The 17,163-nt window shown below is 44.2% G+C and overlaps 1 protein-coding gene across 1 annotated transcript; it reads left to right on the top strand.

Moving 5' to 3' along the window:
* Positions 1-9,874: 9,874 nt before the first annotated feature.
* LOC124985399 (interferon-induced protein with tetratricopeptide repeats 1-like) lies at positions 9,875-15,002 on the top strand. Its single transcript, XM_047554085.1, has 2 exons — positions 9,875-9,957; positions 13,431-15,002. Exons 1-2 carry the CDS (start codon positions 9,953-9,955, stop codon positions 14,839-14,841), a joined length of 1,416 nt encoding a protein of 471 aa, XP_047410041.1. The 5' UTR covers positions 9,875-9,952; the 3' UTR covers positions 14,842-15,002.
* The last annotated feature ends 2,161 nt before the right edge of the window (positions 15,003-17,163 follow it).

The following is a 17,163-nucleotide window of genomic DNA, read 5'->3' on the forward strand; positions in this document are numbered from 1 at the left end:
TCTGCATAAGAATCCTGCAACAAAAGTAGAGGTGCCTCCTGCAATTCTCCCGTTTCTGTTGCAACCATCCAGATTCCAGAAACTGGCCTCCTTAAGAGGCCACAATGGGTTGGTTTCCAGAAGAGTTCCCTGAGGAGGGGACCTCAACTCAGGACAAGTGAGGTCTTTGGCATATGGAGAAGAATTTCAGAACATGCCAGTCAGAGGCACAAAGAGAATTATTTAGGAAAGCGGATGCACATTCAAGACAGAAAGTGACCCATCTCAAGGGTGAGAGACTTTGGGGATAAAGCGAGGAACACACTTTCAAGGAAGAATATGGGCCATCTGTAGAGGAAGAAACAGCAGCCCCTTGTTCTAGGGTGTTAATATGCATAGAGGGACAGTGACAAGGGCCTGGACTAGAGGAGCTGGAGTGGAGTCACACAATCTCACACTCATTTCCCCTGTGCTTGCATATTGCCCATGTCCTGTTACTTTTGGTAGGCTAGCACCTGGGCCAAAGAAGAGCCCAAAGGCATGGACTAGGTTGCTCATGAGTTTCTCCTTCTGCATTTCAAAAACTCACGGGCATTTCCTGTTTCCAAGGGTTCATTGAGACTCAGTACTTTTGAGATTCGTTATATCTTTCTTTTTCTGTATCCTCAAATCCTTATCTTAGGTTGATACTCCTTGTTAGGGAAAGAGGCAGGTGTGGGTGCAAATGCTGACCAGTGACAGGTTTCTGGAGTACCAGAAACACCTATGGGCCAGGAGCACAGTTACTGGTAATGTGCTTCAACTACTCAGCACTTGCCTCAAAATCTCCAGAAACACAGTAGTACTTGGTTCTTACCACTTGACTCTTGAGCATAAAGCTATGGACAAAAGGCAGCTTCAGAAATTTCCATCTCTTATCTCCCATTCTCTCTGTCTGTTTGGCTGTTTGACCTCTGTTTGTAAACAAGAGTCCTCTATTTTAATTCTTTTCAGACTGTTACCAGAGATGGAACCTATGGGCTGGGAAATGGTAGACATGAGACTGAGCCCAGTATTAGAAACCTATAAAGGGAAAACTTGGATTGGGCCTTTAGCTGAAGGGAGACAGCTCTGATTGACAATGGGGACTAAGCATTCCTCAAAGGAAAGAGCAGCTTTTGACCAAGTTGTTGGGGTACCCTTGGGCCTGGTGTTTCTTATCTGTCATGAGTATCATACTTTTTAAGGAAATTTCTTCTTTATGAAAGATATGGATCAGTAGATAATTAGTTTCTTCTTAGAGCCTTTATGGTATCAGTGTTCTGCCTCTTGGGGTGTACCAACTCTTGTGATCCTCCCAGTCATTGAGATAAGACTGTGGGACATGTGGAAAGGAGAAAGAAAAAATGCCTCCCTATCATAAGGAATGACAGGTTGGGGACAGGCCTGTGGTGTTCTGCATCCTTTCTGAATACAATTCTTCTTCTAACGAATGATGGATCAGGGTTTAGGACTGTACCCATGGTGGTTCCTAATTATCACAAAGCCACAAGGAAAATCATGGTTGACAGTGGTACCTAAATTATACATGACAATTATACAGCACATTCAGATTTGGCTTTCTAGGGAAGCAAGTCTGACATCTCCTCCCAATAAGGGGCTTTGCCATGATTAAATTAACTGAAGCTGGGTGAGTTTGATTTCTGTAAGCTACTGGAGAGTCATAGTATCATCACACCTGCCAGGAGAGTGCAAAAATTTCCAGAGAATTTGGGAGAAGCAGAGCTCAGCAGACAGCAATAATAAGAACCAAACCTCTACCAACAATCCCACACTCAGCACAGGATTGTTCTTGGTCTCTGCCTACAAACTCAGAAGATTCCGTGGGCAGGTAAAGGCAGAGCAAGGACAGTTCTCATGCCACCAAGAGGACTTTACATGGCTATGGAGAGTGTTCTCACATGCATGGCTATGAGAACCATTTCTGGGGAATGAGGTCACCTTAAGTGGCTAGAATAGAGAGCTTGTAACTGAGAAACAGACTGTCATTCAGCCTAATGTCAGGGACCAAGAAGTTCTTATTCTGAGAACATTCTGATCTTTACAATAAGCAGCAGCGCCCCTCCCTTCCTGCTGGCGCAAACTTCACCTTCCCGGCGGCGCGAACCTCACCTCCCGGCCGGCGCGAATTTGCACCCTATCAGGAACCCAGCAGAAGAACACAGCCAACCAGCCTGCACCTTGTCACACCCCTCCTTCCCTCAGTATAAATACCCCTGTGTGAACAATAAAAATTTGCAGCTTGATCAGAATTCCTGTCTTGCTGCCTCTCCCTGCGTCTCTTGTCCCTTCATTCCTTCTCTCTCAGGTTTGCGGTCCCGTGTTGATGTCCCGCGGGCCGGGACAGTTGGCGCCCAACGTGGTCGATTGGAAACTTTGAGAAGCGGAACGCTGCCCTCCGGGGAAGACTTGGCCAAGCAGGATTCGGGATCGCCCTGGTAGACGCAACCGGGAGTCAGATCCAGGAGGAGAGTGAGGTCAGCGCAAGGTAAGTGACGTACCATGGGACAAGCAGTCTCGTCACATGATTTGTTTCTGACGGGTCTCGAGGAGGCCCTCAAGACTCGGGGAGCGCGTGTTAAGAAAAAGGATTTAAGATTATTCTTTTCATACATAGAGGATTTGTGTCCTTGGTTTCCCCTCGAGGGATCGATTGATGGTAAAAGGTGGCTCAGAGTAGGAGACTGCCTCAAAGATTATTATGAGACTTTTGGTCCTCAAAAGGTGCCCGTCACTGTCTTTTCTTATTGGAATTTAATTAATGAGATTCTTAAAAGTTCACCCTTTGACAGTGGTACTTTAAAACTTGTAAAGATTGGGGAGCAGGCAATGCAATCTACCTCTCGCCCCCCATCGGCATGCCCTTCGGTTAGTATTCAAATGCCCCCTGCTCAGGCTTCTCAGGACCCTGGGACCCTCCCAGACCCTGGGAACCTCCCAGACCCCACCTTACCAAAGGAGTCCCCTAAAAATCCCCCTAAGATTTATCCAGTTTTAAATCCCCATGATGAGTTGACCCCAGAGGATGAGGCCACCCTGGAGGAGGCAGTGGCTCAACACCATTTTCCAGACCTGCCACCTCTTACAAATCCACTTCCCACTTATACACCCCCTGCCTTTCGTGCTCCGGCCCCTCAGGGACCTACTGCCCCCCCAGACATTTTTTCCCCGCTTCCCTTGCCTAATCTAACCCCTTTACGCGAGTCTCTCCAACATAGGCGGGAACAAATCCAACTTTTAAAAGAACTAAAAGCCCTTGATGCCGAGCTTCGCTCACTGGCCTTGGGCACGGAGTTAACACAAACTGGCCCAAAACCCCTTAATACTCGTAAGGTGAAGCCACGTGGTCAGCCTGTTCTTGCCTTTCCAGTCACTCGCAGTCAAGCAGATCAGCCCCCCCAAACTGAAGCAGAGAATTTAGAAGGAAGTCAGGAAGAGGAACCAGGGGAGGAACAAGAGGTAGAACCAGAGAGGGAACAAGAGGAGGACCAGGAATCAGGGGATGAGGAGGAGCCCACCTCTGGACAGAGTGGAGCCCTTGGTTCTTATAAAAGGCTGAGCCTCCGCTTTCTTGAAAGACTTAAAAAGGCTTGTACACAGTATGGCCCCACTGCACCTTATACACTGGCCTTGCTAGAGAACCATAGTACACAGTGGCTCACCCCTAATGATTGGAAATTTTTGGCCCGAGCCACCCTCAGTGCAGGTGACTTCCTGTTGTGGAACGCAGACTTTAGGGAATACTGTCGGGAAACTGCCCAAAAAAATTCAACCAAGGCTTCCTCTAAATCCTGGACCTATGTTAAATTAGTGGGTAATGCGCCATTTGATACCAACCCTAAACAGGCACGCTTTCCTACTGGGCTCCTAGCGCAGGTTCAAACTGCTGGTTTGCATGCTTGGAGACGGCTCCCTCAAAAGGGCTCGGCCACCACCTCCCTAGCAAAAATTCATCAGGGTCCTGACGAGCCTTACAGTGACTTTGTTGCCCGGCTTAATCTAACTGCGGAGCGCTTACTTGGACCAAGTGAAAACGAGAGCTCCTTTGTAAAATATCTTGCCTTTGAAAATGCCAACCCAATATGTCAAGATGTTCTTCGGCCTCACAAAGATAAAGGGGACCTTTCTGACTTCATTAGGCTGTGTGCCGGGGTAGGAACAGCCCATGCCATGGGTCTCGCCATTGGTGCCGCCTTCACCAAGGCCCTTCACCACCCTGGTCCACGTACTTGCTTTACTTGCAAACAACCTGGCCATTTTGCGCGAGACTGCCCAACAGGGAAACTGGGTCAAGGACCCATATTTCCTCAAACAGGGGCTAAACCACCTCCGCTCACCCTTTGCCCTAAATGTGGTAAAGATCGCCACTGGGCCAAGGAGTGTAGATCCAAGACCAATGCCCTTGGACAGCCTATTCCCTCTAACTTCTCGGGAAACTCCTCTCGGGGCCAGCCCCTGGCCCCGACCACCCCCAGAACAAACCCAGGGGCAATAAGGTTTGTTCCCTCTCAGACTCCCAACCCAATCCAGGCTCCCTGTCCTTCTCCACAATCACCTCCCTCCAACGTGCTACCCCAGGCAGCGCAGGATTGGACCTCTGTGCCTCCACCGATACAATATTAGACTCTATGCAAGGACCTCAAATAATACCCACTGGGGTTGTAGGCCCCCCTCCACCTCATATGTGTGCTCTTATTCTTGGGAGAGCTCCTACCACCTTACAAGGTGTTCAGGTCTTCCCTGGCATTATTGATGATGATTACACTGGAGAAATTAAAATACTGGCCACAGCTGTTAACGGAGTAGCTGCCATCCCTGCAGGAACAAAAATTGCACAATTAATACTCCTTCCCCTCAATTCAGGAAATTCACCAGGAAACACAGCCTCCTTAGGTTCCTCTGATGTGTATTGGGTCCAACCTATCTCCCACAAAAGACCCACTCTTACCTTATTTATTGAAGGAAAGAAATTCCGAGGGATCCTAGATACTGGTGCGGATGCCACAGTTATTTCTCAAAAATATTGGCCATCAGAATGGCCCCTCACCTCATCACTAACTGACCTTAAAGGAATAGGGCAATCAAGAAACCCCTTAGTTAGCTCCAGGGTGCTTAATTGGACTGACACAAAAGATAACACAGGGAATAAAGGAACCGTTACCCCCTTTGTTGTTCCTGATCTCCCTGTCAACCTTTGGGGACGAGACATTCTAAGCCAAATGAAAGTTATTCTTGCTAGTCCCGACTCTTTAGTCACTCATCAAATGCTTCGTATGGGCTTTATCCCTGGTACAGGCCTTGGGAGGCTAGGACAAGGACAGGTTGAGCCTGTACAGCCCATACAAAAAACAGACAAATTTGAACTTGGGTATGTGGATTTTTAGTGTCGGTCCCTGACCCTCCTGTACCCCATGCAGACAAAATTATTTGGGAAACTCAAACTCCTGTGTGGGTGGATCAGTGGCCCCTTACCCAAGAAAAATTAGAGGCTGCCTCCATGTTAGTACAGGAACAGTTGACAGCCGGCCATGTGGAACCCTCAACCTCACCCTGGAATACTCCTATTTTTGTTATTAAGAAGAAATCAGGCAAATGGCGCCTTTTACAGGATTTGCGCGCTATCAATAAGGTTATGCGCCCGATGGGGGCATTACAGCCAGGCATCCCTACACCGGTAGCTATTCCTAGGGACTATTATAAAATGGTCATCGACTTAAAAGATTGCTTTTTTACTATTCCTTTACATCCTGATGACAGACCCTATTTTGCTTTCAGCCTCCCCCGCATCAATTTTCAGGGCCCTATGCAAAGATTTCAATGGAAGGTCCTTCCCCAGGGTATGGCTAACAGCCCTAGTCTTTGCCAAAAATATGTTGCTCAAGCAGTAGACCCTGTGAGAGAGCGGTGGCCACAAGTTTATATATTACATTATATGGATGATTTGTTAATTGCTGCACCTAATACCTATGATCTTAATAATTGTTATTTGGATCTCTATAAAGCCCTTACTGCCTTGGGGCTTCAGATAGCCCCTGATAAGGTTCAGACACAGGACCCCTACACCTACTTGGGCCTCAAACTTCAAACTAATCAAATTCAAATCCCTAATATACAATTGCGTGTGGACCATCTCCACACTCTTAACGATTTCCAAAAACTACTAGGGGATATCCAATGGCTAAGACCATATTTAAAACTGCCCACCTATGTGCTTTTGCCGCTTAATGATATTTTAAGGGGAGATTCTGACCCTTCTTCTCCTCGAGAGCTTACTCCCGAGGCACAGCAAGCATTAATTCAAGTCACAGAAGCCATTGCTCAACAATTTGTTACACAAATATCTTATAACCTTCCTTTGGTTTTGGTTATATTACACACCCCTCATACACCCACAGGACTATTCTGGCAGCGGGATCCATATTTTAAAAATAAAGGTTGCCCCTTGCTTTGGGTTCATTTGCCCGCCACATCCTCTAAAGTTATTGCTGTCTATCCTGCTCAGGTAGCTTCTATCATTATTAAAGGTCGCTTGCTTTCTCGACAACATTTTGGCAAAGACCCTGATAGCATTCTGATTCCATACACTAAGGATCAAACCCAATTTTTGCTACAGACGAGGGATGAATGGGGTATTGCTCTATCAGGCTTTTTGGGAATAATCGATGACCACCTTCCCAATGACCCCCTTTTGCATTTTGCTCAGTTACATCCATTTATTTTTCCTCGGGTTACTCGGAAGGCTCCTATTCCACAAGCCCTTACTGTTTTTACAGATGGCTCCAGCAATGGCCGTGCAGCCTTTGTTGTTGATAATCAGCCCACCACCTTTGACACTGCCTATCCATCAGCACAGCTTGTAGAATTGTTTGCTATAACACAAGTCTTTATGACATTTTTTGATAAACCTATTAATATTTATACAGACAGTGCTTACATTGCCCATTCTGTGCCCCTATTGGAGATTTCACCCGCCATTAAGGCTTCCTCCAATGCAGCCTTTTTGTTTAACCAGCTTCAACGACTAATTCAGGCTAGAAAACATCCATTTTTCTTAGGACACATTAGAGCACATTCTGATCTTCCCGGTCCCCTATCACGGGGTAATGCTCAGGCTGATGCAGCCACTCGGTCCCTTTTCCCAGTTCTTATTGGATCCATCCGAGAGGCCACAGATTTACACAAACTTCACCACTTAAATTCTCAGAGCCTTCGGCTACTTTGTAAAATTACCAGGCAACAAGCAAGGGAAATTGTAAAAGCGTGTCCTGCTTGCGTTGTCTCCCTTCCTATTCAACATCTGGGTGTTAACCCTCGAGGATTACTGCCCAATCAGATTTGGCAGATGGATGTTACTCACTTTCCTGAATTTGGGAAAACAAAGTACATACATGTTTCCATAGATACCTTTAGTGGCTTTATTTTTGCATCACCGCATTGCGGAGAAGCTACCAAGGATGTCATTTCTCATCTTGTCTCAGCCTTTTCCATAATGGGAAAGCCAGCACATATTAAGACAGATAATGGCCCTGCATATACCAGTACCAAGTTCAAACAGTTTTGTGCCACTCTTCAAATCTCTCATACTACTGGAATTCCATATAACCCTCAAGGTCAAGGCATTGTGGAACGTGCACACCTCACCTTAAAAACCTGGCTTACCCGCCTTAAGGCCTCTTCCCTTGCATTTACCACTCCCAGGGATCGCCTTAATCATGCATTATTTGCTCTTAACTTTCTTACCCTAGACAATGAAGGACATTCGACCGCAGACAGACATTGGCATCCCTCTTCTAGTTCTGCTCGCCCATCTGTTATGTGGCGCGATCCTTTAACAAATAAATGGAAAGGCCCAGATCCCGTCCTCATTTGGGGACGAGGCTCAGCTTGTATTTTAGATCAAGAACAAGCAGCCCCAAGATGGTTACCAGAACGCCTGGTCAAACAGGTCAATGATTTACCACAACCCAGGGACGGAAACCTTCCCCCTGAGGATGAATCTTCCTCTCTTATAGATGCAGCTAACAATCTATGCGAAAAATCCCCTGAATGACAGACCCTGTTCTTGCACAACCTCTACAGCAGTGGCCTCAGGTACTGCTGGTTTGGGGGTCTCTCTTACTCAATATACAAAATTATCCAGACAATTGATTTCTGATGTACAGTTACTCTCAAGCACCATACAAGATCTTCAAGATCAGGTGGATTCCTTAGCAGAAGTGGTCCTACAAAATAGGAGAGGTTTAGACCTTCTAACTGCCGAACAGGGAGGCATTTGTCTGTCTTTGCAGGAAAAATGCTGTTTCTATGCCAACAAGTCAGGAATTGTTAAGGACAAGATCAAACAGCTGCAGGAAGACTCAGAAAAACGCCGACAAGCACTGGCTGATAATCCACTATGGACTGGATTCAGTGGACTCCTTCCCTATCTTCTTCCCTTCTTAGGTCCCCTCCTTTGCTTGCTGCTTATTGTATCTATAGGTCCTTTGATATTCAACAAGATCATGGCTTTTCTTAAAGCTCAAATTGAGGCTATACAGGCGAAACCTATTCAGGTTCATTACCATCGACTGGAGATGATGGATCGTGATGATGATCTTAAAAGACCATCACCCCTGTGAGCTGAACTGGACAGCCAATGACGGGTAAGATTCGTGAGAGCTCATACCAACCTAAGACAGGAAATGAGGGCTAGAGCCTCATTATCCAATGACGGGTAAGGATGCTGCTCTGCCACGGACAACCTAAGACAGGCGCAGTTCCCGAGGGATTGTCACTCCAGCTCTGTACCTGTTCGGGCAAGCCGCGCCCCCGCCTCAGCGCATAGCCTCTATCACCCCCTTAAAATATGGCTATCGAAAAATGGTCAATAATTTTATATAAGAAAGGGGGAAATGTCAGGGACCAAGAAGTTCTTATTCTGAGAACATTCTGATCTTTACAATAAGCAGCAGCGCCCCTCCCTTCCCGCTGGCGCAAACTTCACCTTCCCGGCGGCGCGAACCTCACCTCCCGGCCGGCGCGAATTTGCACCCTATCAGGAACCCAGCAGAAGAACACAGCCAACCAGCCTGCACCTTGTCACACCCCTCCTTCCCTCAGTATAAATACCCCTGTGTGAACAATAAAAATTTGCAGCTTGTTCAGAATTCCTGTCTTGCTGCCTCTCCCTGCGTCTCTTGTCCCTTCATTCCTTCTCTCTCAGGTTTGCGGTCCCGTGTTGATGTCCCGCGGGCCGGGACAGCCTAACATGCTCTGTTTGAAAGCTCAGGATGCTGGCACATAGGGCTTCTCCATTCCTATGAATAAGCAAAGGCTACATAGATTCTTTAGGACACTAAGCACTCTCCAGAGGGTAAGCAAAGGATGGAATACGTAGTCACACACACCTCTCAGGGAAAGGCAGCAAATCTGGGTTAAAATTCCCATTGAGACATGTGAAAATTTTATGTCATATCTACACTCCCTGGTTCCAGATGGACAAACAGGAGCAGAGGGGGAGGCATGACTTCTCCAAGTTCACACAGCCATTTTCACAGGTACTGCTGGCTATAGGCTCAGGGACCTATAGGCAGGACCTCCCATGTCCTAGTACCCAGGTTGTCCCCCAGGCTGGGAGACAGGAATTCACACATCAGGACAACTGTTGTCAGCAGCCTTCTCTCAACCTGTTCTCAGAAGGAAACAAAGAAGGGTCTCCATCTCTGCTTAACTTTCAGTTTCTGTAGCAGGAATTTTCCAGGTTTAGTTTCACTTTCCACTTCCAGTTTCTAAGCTCCAATTGCAAGGACACACCTTCCAATTACATCATCTGTTGCTTATAAAGTCCTGTCCTGGGGCTACACTTTATGAGAATATCTACAGACAGAGGACCAGGTCTCTGAGAAGCCCACCCAACTGAAAACACTGCAGAACTGCAGCCTCCTTCACAGCAACCATGAGGTAAGGATTTCCTTGCTTATTTGCCATCATGTCTAAAGGTTTAGAAGCAATTTTAATCAATGTTATCTCAACAGGTTTATTCTCAGGCATCCTAAACTTTCTCTTTGGGTATCTATTCACAGGCTGACTTGTACATGTGTGTGTGTACACATGCAAGTGCGTGCATACCCACACCTAAGCTGTTGCATTAGTGCAAGCATTTTCATTTCTGTTGGACTTGTGAAGCTTCCTTCATGCCATTACCTGAGGAAAGGCAGGAAAGAGGGAGTGGTACAGGAAGGAGAAAATGATCCCAGGTTCAGAGATTCTTTTTTGTCACACTGTTTCCCATCTGGAGATAGGACATCAGCTTGTCTGGTCAGAGACATCTCTTTCTCCTCACTCCTCATTTTGGTGGAACAGCAGGACCCACACAGCACTGTGAGTTTCAGTGGGGCCTCCCAGATGTCTGGGGAGATACTGTGGGGATGGGGTGGGAGAGGCTCATGGCCTCTCTCTGCAGGTTGCTCAACTCACCTTCAGAGGGGCCAGCTCTGATGAAACTCTGACTAGATTGAAGGTGAGCAGATCACATTTCCTGGGGCTGCCAATCATCTGCAGGTCCTTGACATCCACCTGTCAGTGGGTGTAGGCCAGAGTTCTGTGCTTAGGAACATCCACATCTTCCTTACCAGAAGGGTCTAATGGGAATTTCTCTGTGGTCCCACTGAATCTTGAATCAAGCAACTCCTGAGATCGGATAAAATTCCTTTATTACTATTAACTTGCAAATGTCCCCTTGGAGTTCCAGTGGGCAAAATTTGGGAGGGGAAGAATTTCCAGAAACTACAAAACCACAGGTCTATGATCAACTCTCCTGAAAAAACAAATTCACTACCTAAAATAACCAATTAAGCAAAGCATTGTAAAAATAACTCTCTCTTTCTGAATGCTTATTAAGTACCAGTCTGGCTTCCAAAACTATAATATAAATTATTATATTTAATCTTCAGAGCAACCAATGAGGCAGGTACCCATATTATGACTTTGCAATAAGAAATCTTAGATCTTGAAATATAGTCATTTCACAGACAATAAGAGGTAGAGTTTAGATATGAACAATTCTATTTATTAAACCGTTAAACCAAAGTTTCCCTAGAATCAGTGAGTATGCATTACATCATTTCACATGGCATCTTAATATTGTTTTGTTTTGATGATTTAATGTTAATTTCAACATATACTAGGAAAAATTATATATTATATATAATATGTAAATTTTACATATATATATATTTTGTAAAATTCCTGTTAAGGTTAGCAACGTGAGTTTTTATTATAATAATATAACATGTAAGATAAAATTTGCCATTTTAACTTTTCAGACTCAGTTTAGTGATATTTAGCACATTCATTATGTTGTGCAAGCATCACCACCACGGAGTTTAACCAGGGCTGGGTGGTAGCTCAGGGGTAAAGTGCTCGCCTAGCACTTGTGAGTCACTGAGTTTGATCCTCAACACCACATAAAAATAAATAAAGAAAATGAAGGATTTTGTCCATCTACAACTAATAAATAAAAGAACATCTAACCACTGTGAGGAGAAATCCCATCCTCATTGTCACTTCCTACTTAGCCCTCCCTCCAGACCCCAGACCCAAACTTTCATCTGCTCTCTGTGTCTCTACATTTGCATCTTTGGATCTGTCACATGAACAGACGCACACAATATGTGACTGGAGCGAATTCTTTCCATTGTATGTTGCCTCGGCCTCCATTTTGAAGATGAGTTAACCCTTCTCAAGCGAAGTCCTCCTCGACACACTCCCAGTTCTTCACCATCTCCCAGATCCTTGGTGTGATTGATCCAGACATCTGCCTTGTGCAAACACCTCCTGGTAACCACTTCTTTGGGACCAACCAATAATGCACACCTTAGGAGATTCACCCTACTGATCCCCAAGCCCTTCACAGACTGGGCAGATATGCTGCGGTAACGACCTCTCAGTGGTAGCGCGACCCCATGGTCCCATTGAACTAGAATCAACTTGTTCTAAGTCCACCAATTAGAACTCCCTGCAGGATTCCCACCTAAGTGATGTCCTCGACCCTGAAAAAGGATTGGACCTATATGGGGATAGAGCATGGTGCTCTTCTTTCTGTCTTGGTCCCCACCCAGTGGTTGAGTATCAGTGTCTCCGAAGTTCCCACTTCATATTGTCCCTGCAAGGCATCTTGTCCTTTTTTCTCTGGGATTTACAAGTGGCAAGCTGCTTCTGCTATTTCATGTGTTGTTTGATTTGCTCTCTTGTGTTTCACCTGAGTGACAAACCTGCAGTTAACTTCTTTCCAGGTCAGAGCTTCCAGAGAGAGTGTATACTTGAGTGTGAATGAACAAGACAAAGCCAGAAAAATCCACTATGGGTTTTGCCAGTGTAAACAGATTTGCTGTAAGGGGACACCTGGTCATGGGTCAGATGCTTAGGCATTGGACTGTCCACCCAAATTAAGATGTACCCCTGGAAGACACACTGAACGAATGCCCTGAATTCTCATCAGAGCAAAGACTAGAGTTTGTAGGGTAGGATGGACTTGAGTCTCCTGAGTAGCTGGTTTTACAGGTGTGCAGCACCACACCCAGCTTCCATTATATTGTTGAGTTGACATAATTACGGATGTGAAGAACAAATTTGTGATTACTGGGAGCTATGAATTTTGGAGTGTGCCTGGGAGGGGCTGCAGGTGTGAATGTAGAGGGGTATCATGAGGTGATGTGGTGGTGATGAAGAGATTCTGTATGTTGATCAAGGTGGTGGTTCTATAGGTTTACTCACATGAAAAAAATAGCAAAGTTACCTAAACACATTGCTGTACATGACCATGTCAATTTCATAGTGTTGATTTTGTACTATACTTGTGTAACTTTTTATAATTGGGAGAAACTGTGTACTATGTTCACAACTTTTGTGAACCTGTAATTGTTTCCAAGTAAAAAGTAAAGGAAAAAGCTGTCAAATATTATCTCATTTCAGTGATCTTCATTGGTTGTATACCATGCACACTGTAGTCCTGAAGTCAATAATGTTTTCTGGATTTCTGCCTTTCTAATTGGTTTGTTATTTTCAATAAAATAGGAAATTTTTACATAGCATAAAATAAGCGGTAAGTAGTTTCCATATGTAGACTTAATTATCCTCTCCTAGCCCAGTATGGCAAGTGCTAATGTTATCACAATTTTGCAAATGTGACTTTGAAGAACAAAGAGGTTACTTGTCTAGAAGTGGATGGAACCACCCTAGAAAGCCAAGCAAATAACATTCATTGTCCATGCATATTTTAAAAATCCAGGGACTCTAAATAAAATTTCTGCAAGTGTGACACTTTCAGAATAAGGACTAAAATTTAACAGAATGTTTTATTGGGGTTTTTCTTATCACCGTGCCTTACCTAACAAATAAAATCTGCTTTTCTTTTTTTTTTTTTTTTTTCACAGTGAGAACACTGATAAGATGCAGGACAGTCTCTGGCAGTTGAGATGTCACTTCACATGGGGGCTGCTATTGGAAGACAATGAAATGCCAGATTTAGAAAGCAGGGTCTTGGAACAGATTGAGTTCCTAGACACCAAAAACAATGTGGGGATTCACAACCTCCTGGCTTATGTGAAGCACCTGAAAGGCCAGGATGAGCAGGCCTTGCAGACCCTGAGAGAAGCTGAAGACTTGATCCAGAGGGAGCACGCAGACCAGGCAGACATGAGAAGCCTGGTGACCTGGGGCAACTATGCCTGGGTGTATCACCACATGGGCAGATGGGCAGAAGCCCAGGTTTACCTGGACAAGGTGGAGAACACTTGCAAGAAGTTGGCAAGTCCCTCCCGCTACAGGCTGGAGTCTCCTGAGATGGACTGTGAGGAAGGATGGGCCTTGCTGAAGTGTGGAGGACAGTATTACAAGCGGGCCAAGGCCTGCTTTGAGAAGGCTCTGGCAGTGGAGCCTGAAAACCCTGAATTCAGCCTGGGGTTCGCCATCACTGCCTACCGCCTAGATTACATTCATGAAGATGTAATTTCTCTAGACCCCTTGAGTAAGGCTGTCCAACTAAATCCAGATAATACGTACATTAAGGTTCTCCTTGCCCTGAAGCTCCAAGATATAGGACAGGAAGCTGAGGGAGAACACTACATTGAGGAAGCTCTGAGCAGCATGTCCTCCCAAACCTACGTCTTTCGATATGCGAGTAAGTTTTACCGCAAAAAAGGCTGTGTGGATAGAGCTATTCAGCTCTTGGCAAAGGCCTTGCGGGCCGTACCCCACTCTGCCTTCCTGCATCACCAAATGGGGCTTTGCTACAGGGCAAAACTGTTGCAAATAAAGAAAGCTAAAGACATGCAGTCTAGCGGGCAGGATAGAGAACATGTGGACAGAATAGTAAGATTAGTCATATTTCATTTTGAATTTGCTCTGCAAAAAAAGCCTACATTTGCTTGTGCTCTTCTACAATTGGCACGTATGTATGTTGAAGCAAAGGATTACAGAAAAGCTGAAGACAGCTACCGGAAGTTGTTATTGATGAAACCATATGAGGAGCAAGTACTGGTCGATGCACATTTCTACTATGGTCAATTTCAGGAATTTCATAAGAATTCTGAAGTTGGTGCAATTAAGCATTACTTAAAAGTGGTAAAAACAGAAAAGGCCTCATTTTTAAGGGATAAAAGTATGAAGTCTTTAGAGAAATTAGCCTTAAGGAAACTTCAGAGAAATGCATTCGACCTGGAAGGCCTGAGCCTCATGGGTTTTGTCTACAAATTGAAAGGAAAAGTGAAAGAAGCCCTGGTGTACTATGAGCAGGCCCTGCACCTGGCTGCTGGTTCTAAGAATACTGGGGGACATGATCCCTAGGCACTGAAATATCAGTCACTTTCACATTTTATTCTCTTTAAGGTTCATATGCACTATAATCATCTATTCTGTTTGCTGCTTTCAAAAACATATCATGTAATTCATTGTAATGATATAATTTCTGAACAATTATGCAAACAACGTAAACAATGTAACCTTAGTTGTACTCAGAAAATATGAGCAGAACATTGTGTGTGTGTGAGTGTGTGTGTGTGTGTGTGTGTGTAGAGAAAGAGAGAGAGACAGCATTTGTGCAAATGCTGTATGGTAGAATAAAAGTTTACTGAGTAGATTTGTAGCAAGTAAACCATTGGACTTACATACATGTTTAATTAATTCATTTTATCAATAATAGTTTATAGTAGTAGATATCAAAAATACTAAAGTAAACAAGCACTTTTCCTAAATCTCATGCAGCTTATAATCTAATAAAAAATAGTTAAATAGGTACACAATCAAAGGTGGACTTTGTCCATATTTTAGGTTTAATTTACTGTCAAATTGTTCCAAGGAGTGTCTTTTGTTCTATGTCATTTTATTTAAAGCACTATTTAAGGTATTTACTGATAAAATGTTGATCTAAGTCAAGAAATATGAAAAGGATGTGAAACAATTTGAAAGTAGAGTTCATTGATGAAAAGTAAATCTCCAGATCACATAATATGTTGTTCCAAGTAGGTTTGACCATTTCCAGGGAGCACACCTACATAATGTCTTTTTGTTAACCCAACAGCACCTCTCTGTTCCATTCTTCTCAACTCTGGAAGAGATATTCACACTTCTCAGTGCTGAATAATACTATAGTGTGATACAGTCTGGATGTTTCCAGAGAAAAACAACAAAAAAGCAAACCCTGAAACACAGATGCTCTTTTGTATTGAAAATACTGCTGCCAAACTTATTCACGAGCATCTCTAAGCATAACCAAGAAGTCTCGTTAAATTGGCAACTGAATTTTAGAAACTTATTACTCCCACATAAGTGACTGGCAGCTCCTCAGTTGGTACCCTTATTTAGACTGATTCCCTGAATCAAGTCAAGCTATAGCTCCTCCCACTAACTATTGCTACAGGTGCCCAAGCCCAGACTTTTGCTAATTGCTATCTAGAAATCACTGTAGGATCCAATCCTTTGTGGACCACACCAACCACCAGTGTTCATTCTCATGAACTGCTTTGGGAATCAGTGACTACCCTATAGCCTGCTCCAACTTATATGACCTACTGTATTCACCCATTTTCTGTTACTATAACAAAATATTTGAGACTGGGTAAGTTATAAAGAAAAGAGATTTATTTAGTTCACAATTTTGGAGGCTGAAAGTCCAAGTAGCATAGCATAGGCTCTGACAAGGGTCCCCCATGACTGCATCATGTCATGCTATATGATATCATGATGCAGTGCACAGATGAGGGAGTGATCACGTGGCCAGACAGGAAGTCAGACAGAGGAGAGGGGCCATTTTTAGAACCTCTCACTAGCATCACGTCTTAAAGGTTCCACCACCTCTTAACATCACCATACTGGGGACCAAGTTTCTAACACATGAACCTTTGGGGACATACTCACAAACCATATCCAAACCATAACAATGACTATCAGCCTGGGGCCACAGCTATGTGTCTTGCTCCAACTAGACTAAATGTGATGGCAGCCACTTTCATTCTGAAGTTCCATACTAAAGAACATCCTCCTTGAAACCTATACTTTTACCCGGACTCTTTCTCCTAAATATCAAAATACGCCCAACATCTCCTGATCTATGTTCGTTTTTTCTCTCCTACCTGAAGTCTGCCTCAGAGCACTTGGAGGCAGTGTAATTATTTTTAATTAGGAATATAAATGAGGGTATTAATCACTGCAGTAATTCTTCACCCTGGTGGGGAGTGTGTATTGAAAGGAGGGGAGAATTTTGCTCCCCAGGGGGCTTTGACAAGGTCAGGAGGGTTTTGGGTTTTGAGGGTTTGTTTTTGTTTTTGTTTTTGTTTTGGGTGGGGGGTCAAAATTGTAGGGTATTTCTGCCATCTAGTGGACGAACATAAGAATGCTGCTTAAAGAACCTAAAATGTACTGAACAGTTTCCCACAACAAAGAATTATCCCACCTGAATGTTAATAGTGCCGAGTTTGAGAAACTTTGACTTCAACTATTTTTGGAAGTTATTGACAGCAAGTGTTTTTTCTGAAGTGCTACCTCGGGAATCCCTATTATGTTTGTTTCCCAAACAGGTTATAGAACAGTTGTGTTTAATGTTCTGTTCACTTTTTCTCCAGTTGTTGTGTTTTACATGTTAATAAACAACAAAGGACAATGAACTATTGA

The sequence above is a fragment of the Sciurus carolinensis genome, chromosome 5 (assembly GCF_902686445.1).
Source record: "Sciurus carolinensis chromosome 5, mSciCar1.2, whole genome shotgun sequence".
Lineage (NCBI taxonomy): Eukaryota > Metazoa > Chordata > Mammalia > Rodentia > Sciuridae > Sciurus > Sciurus carolinensis.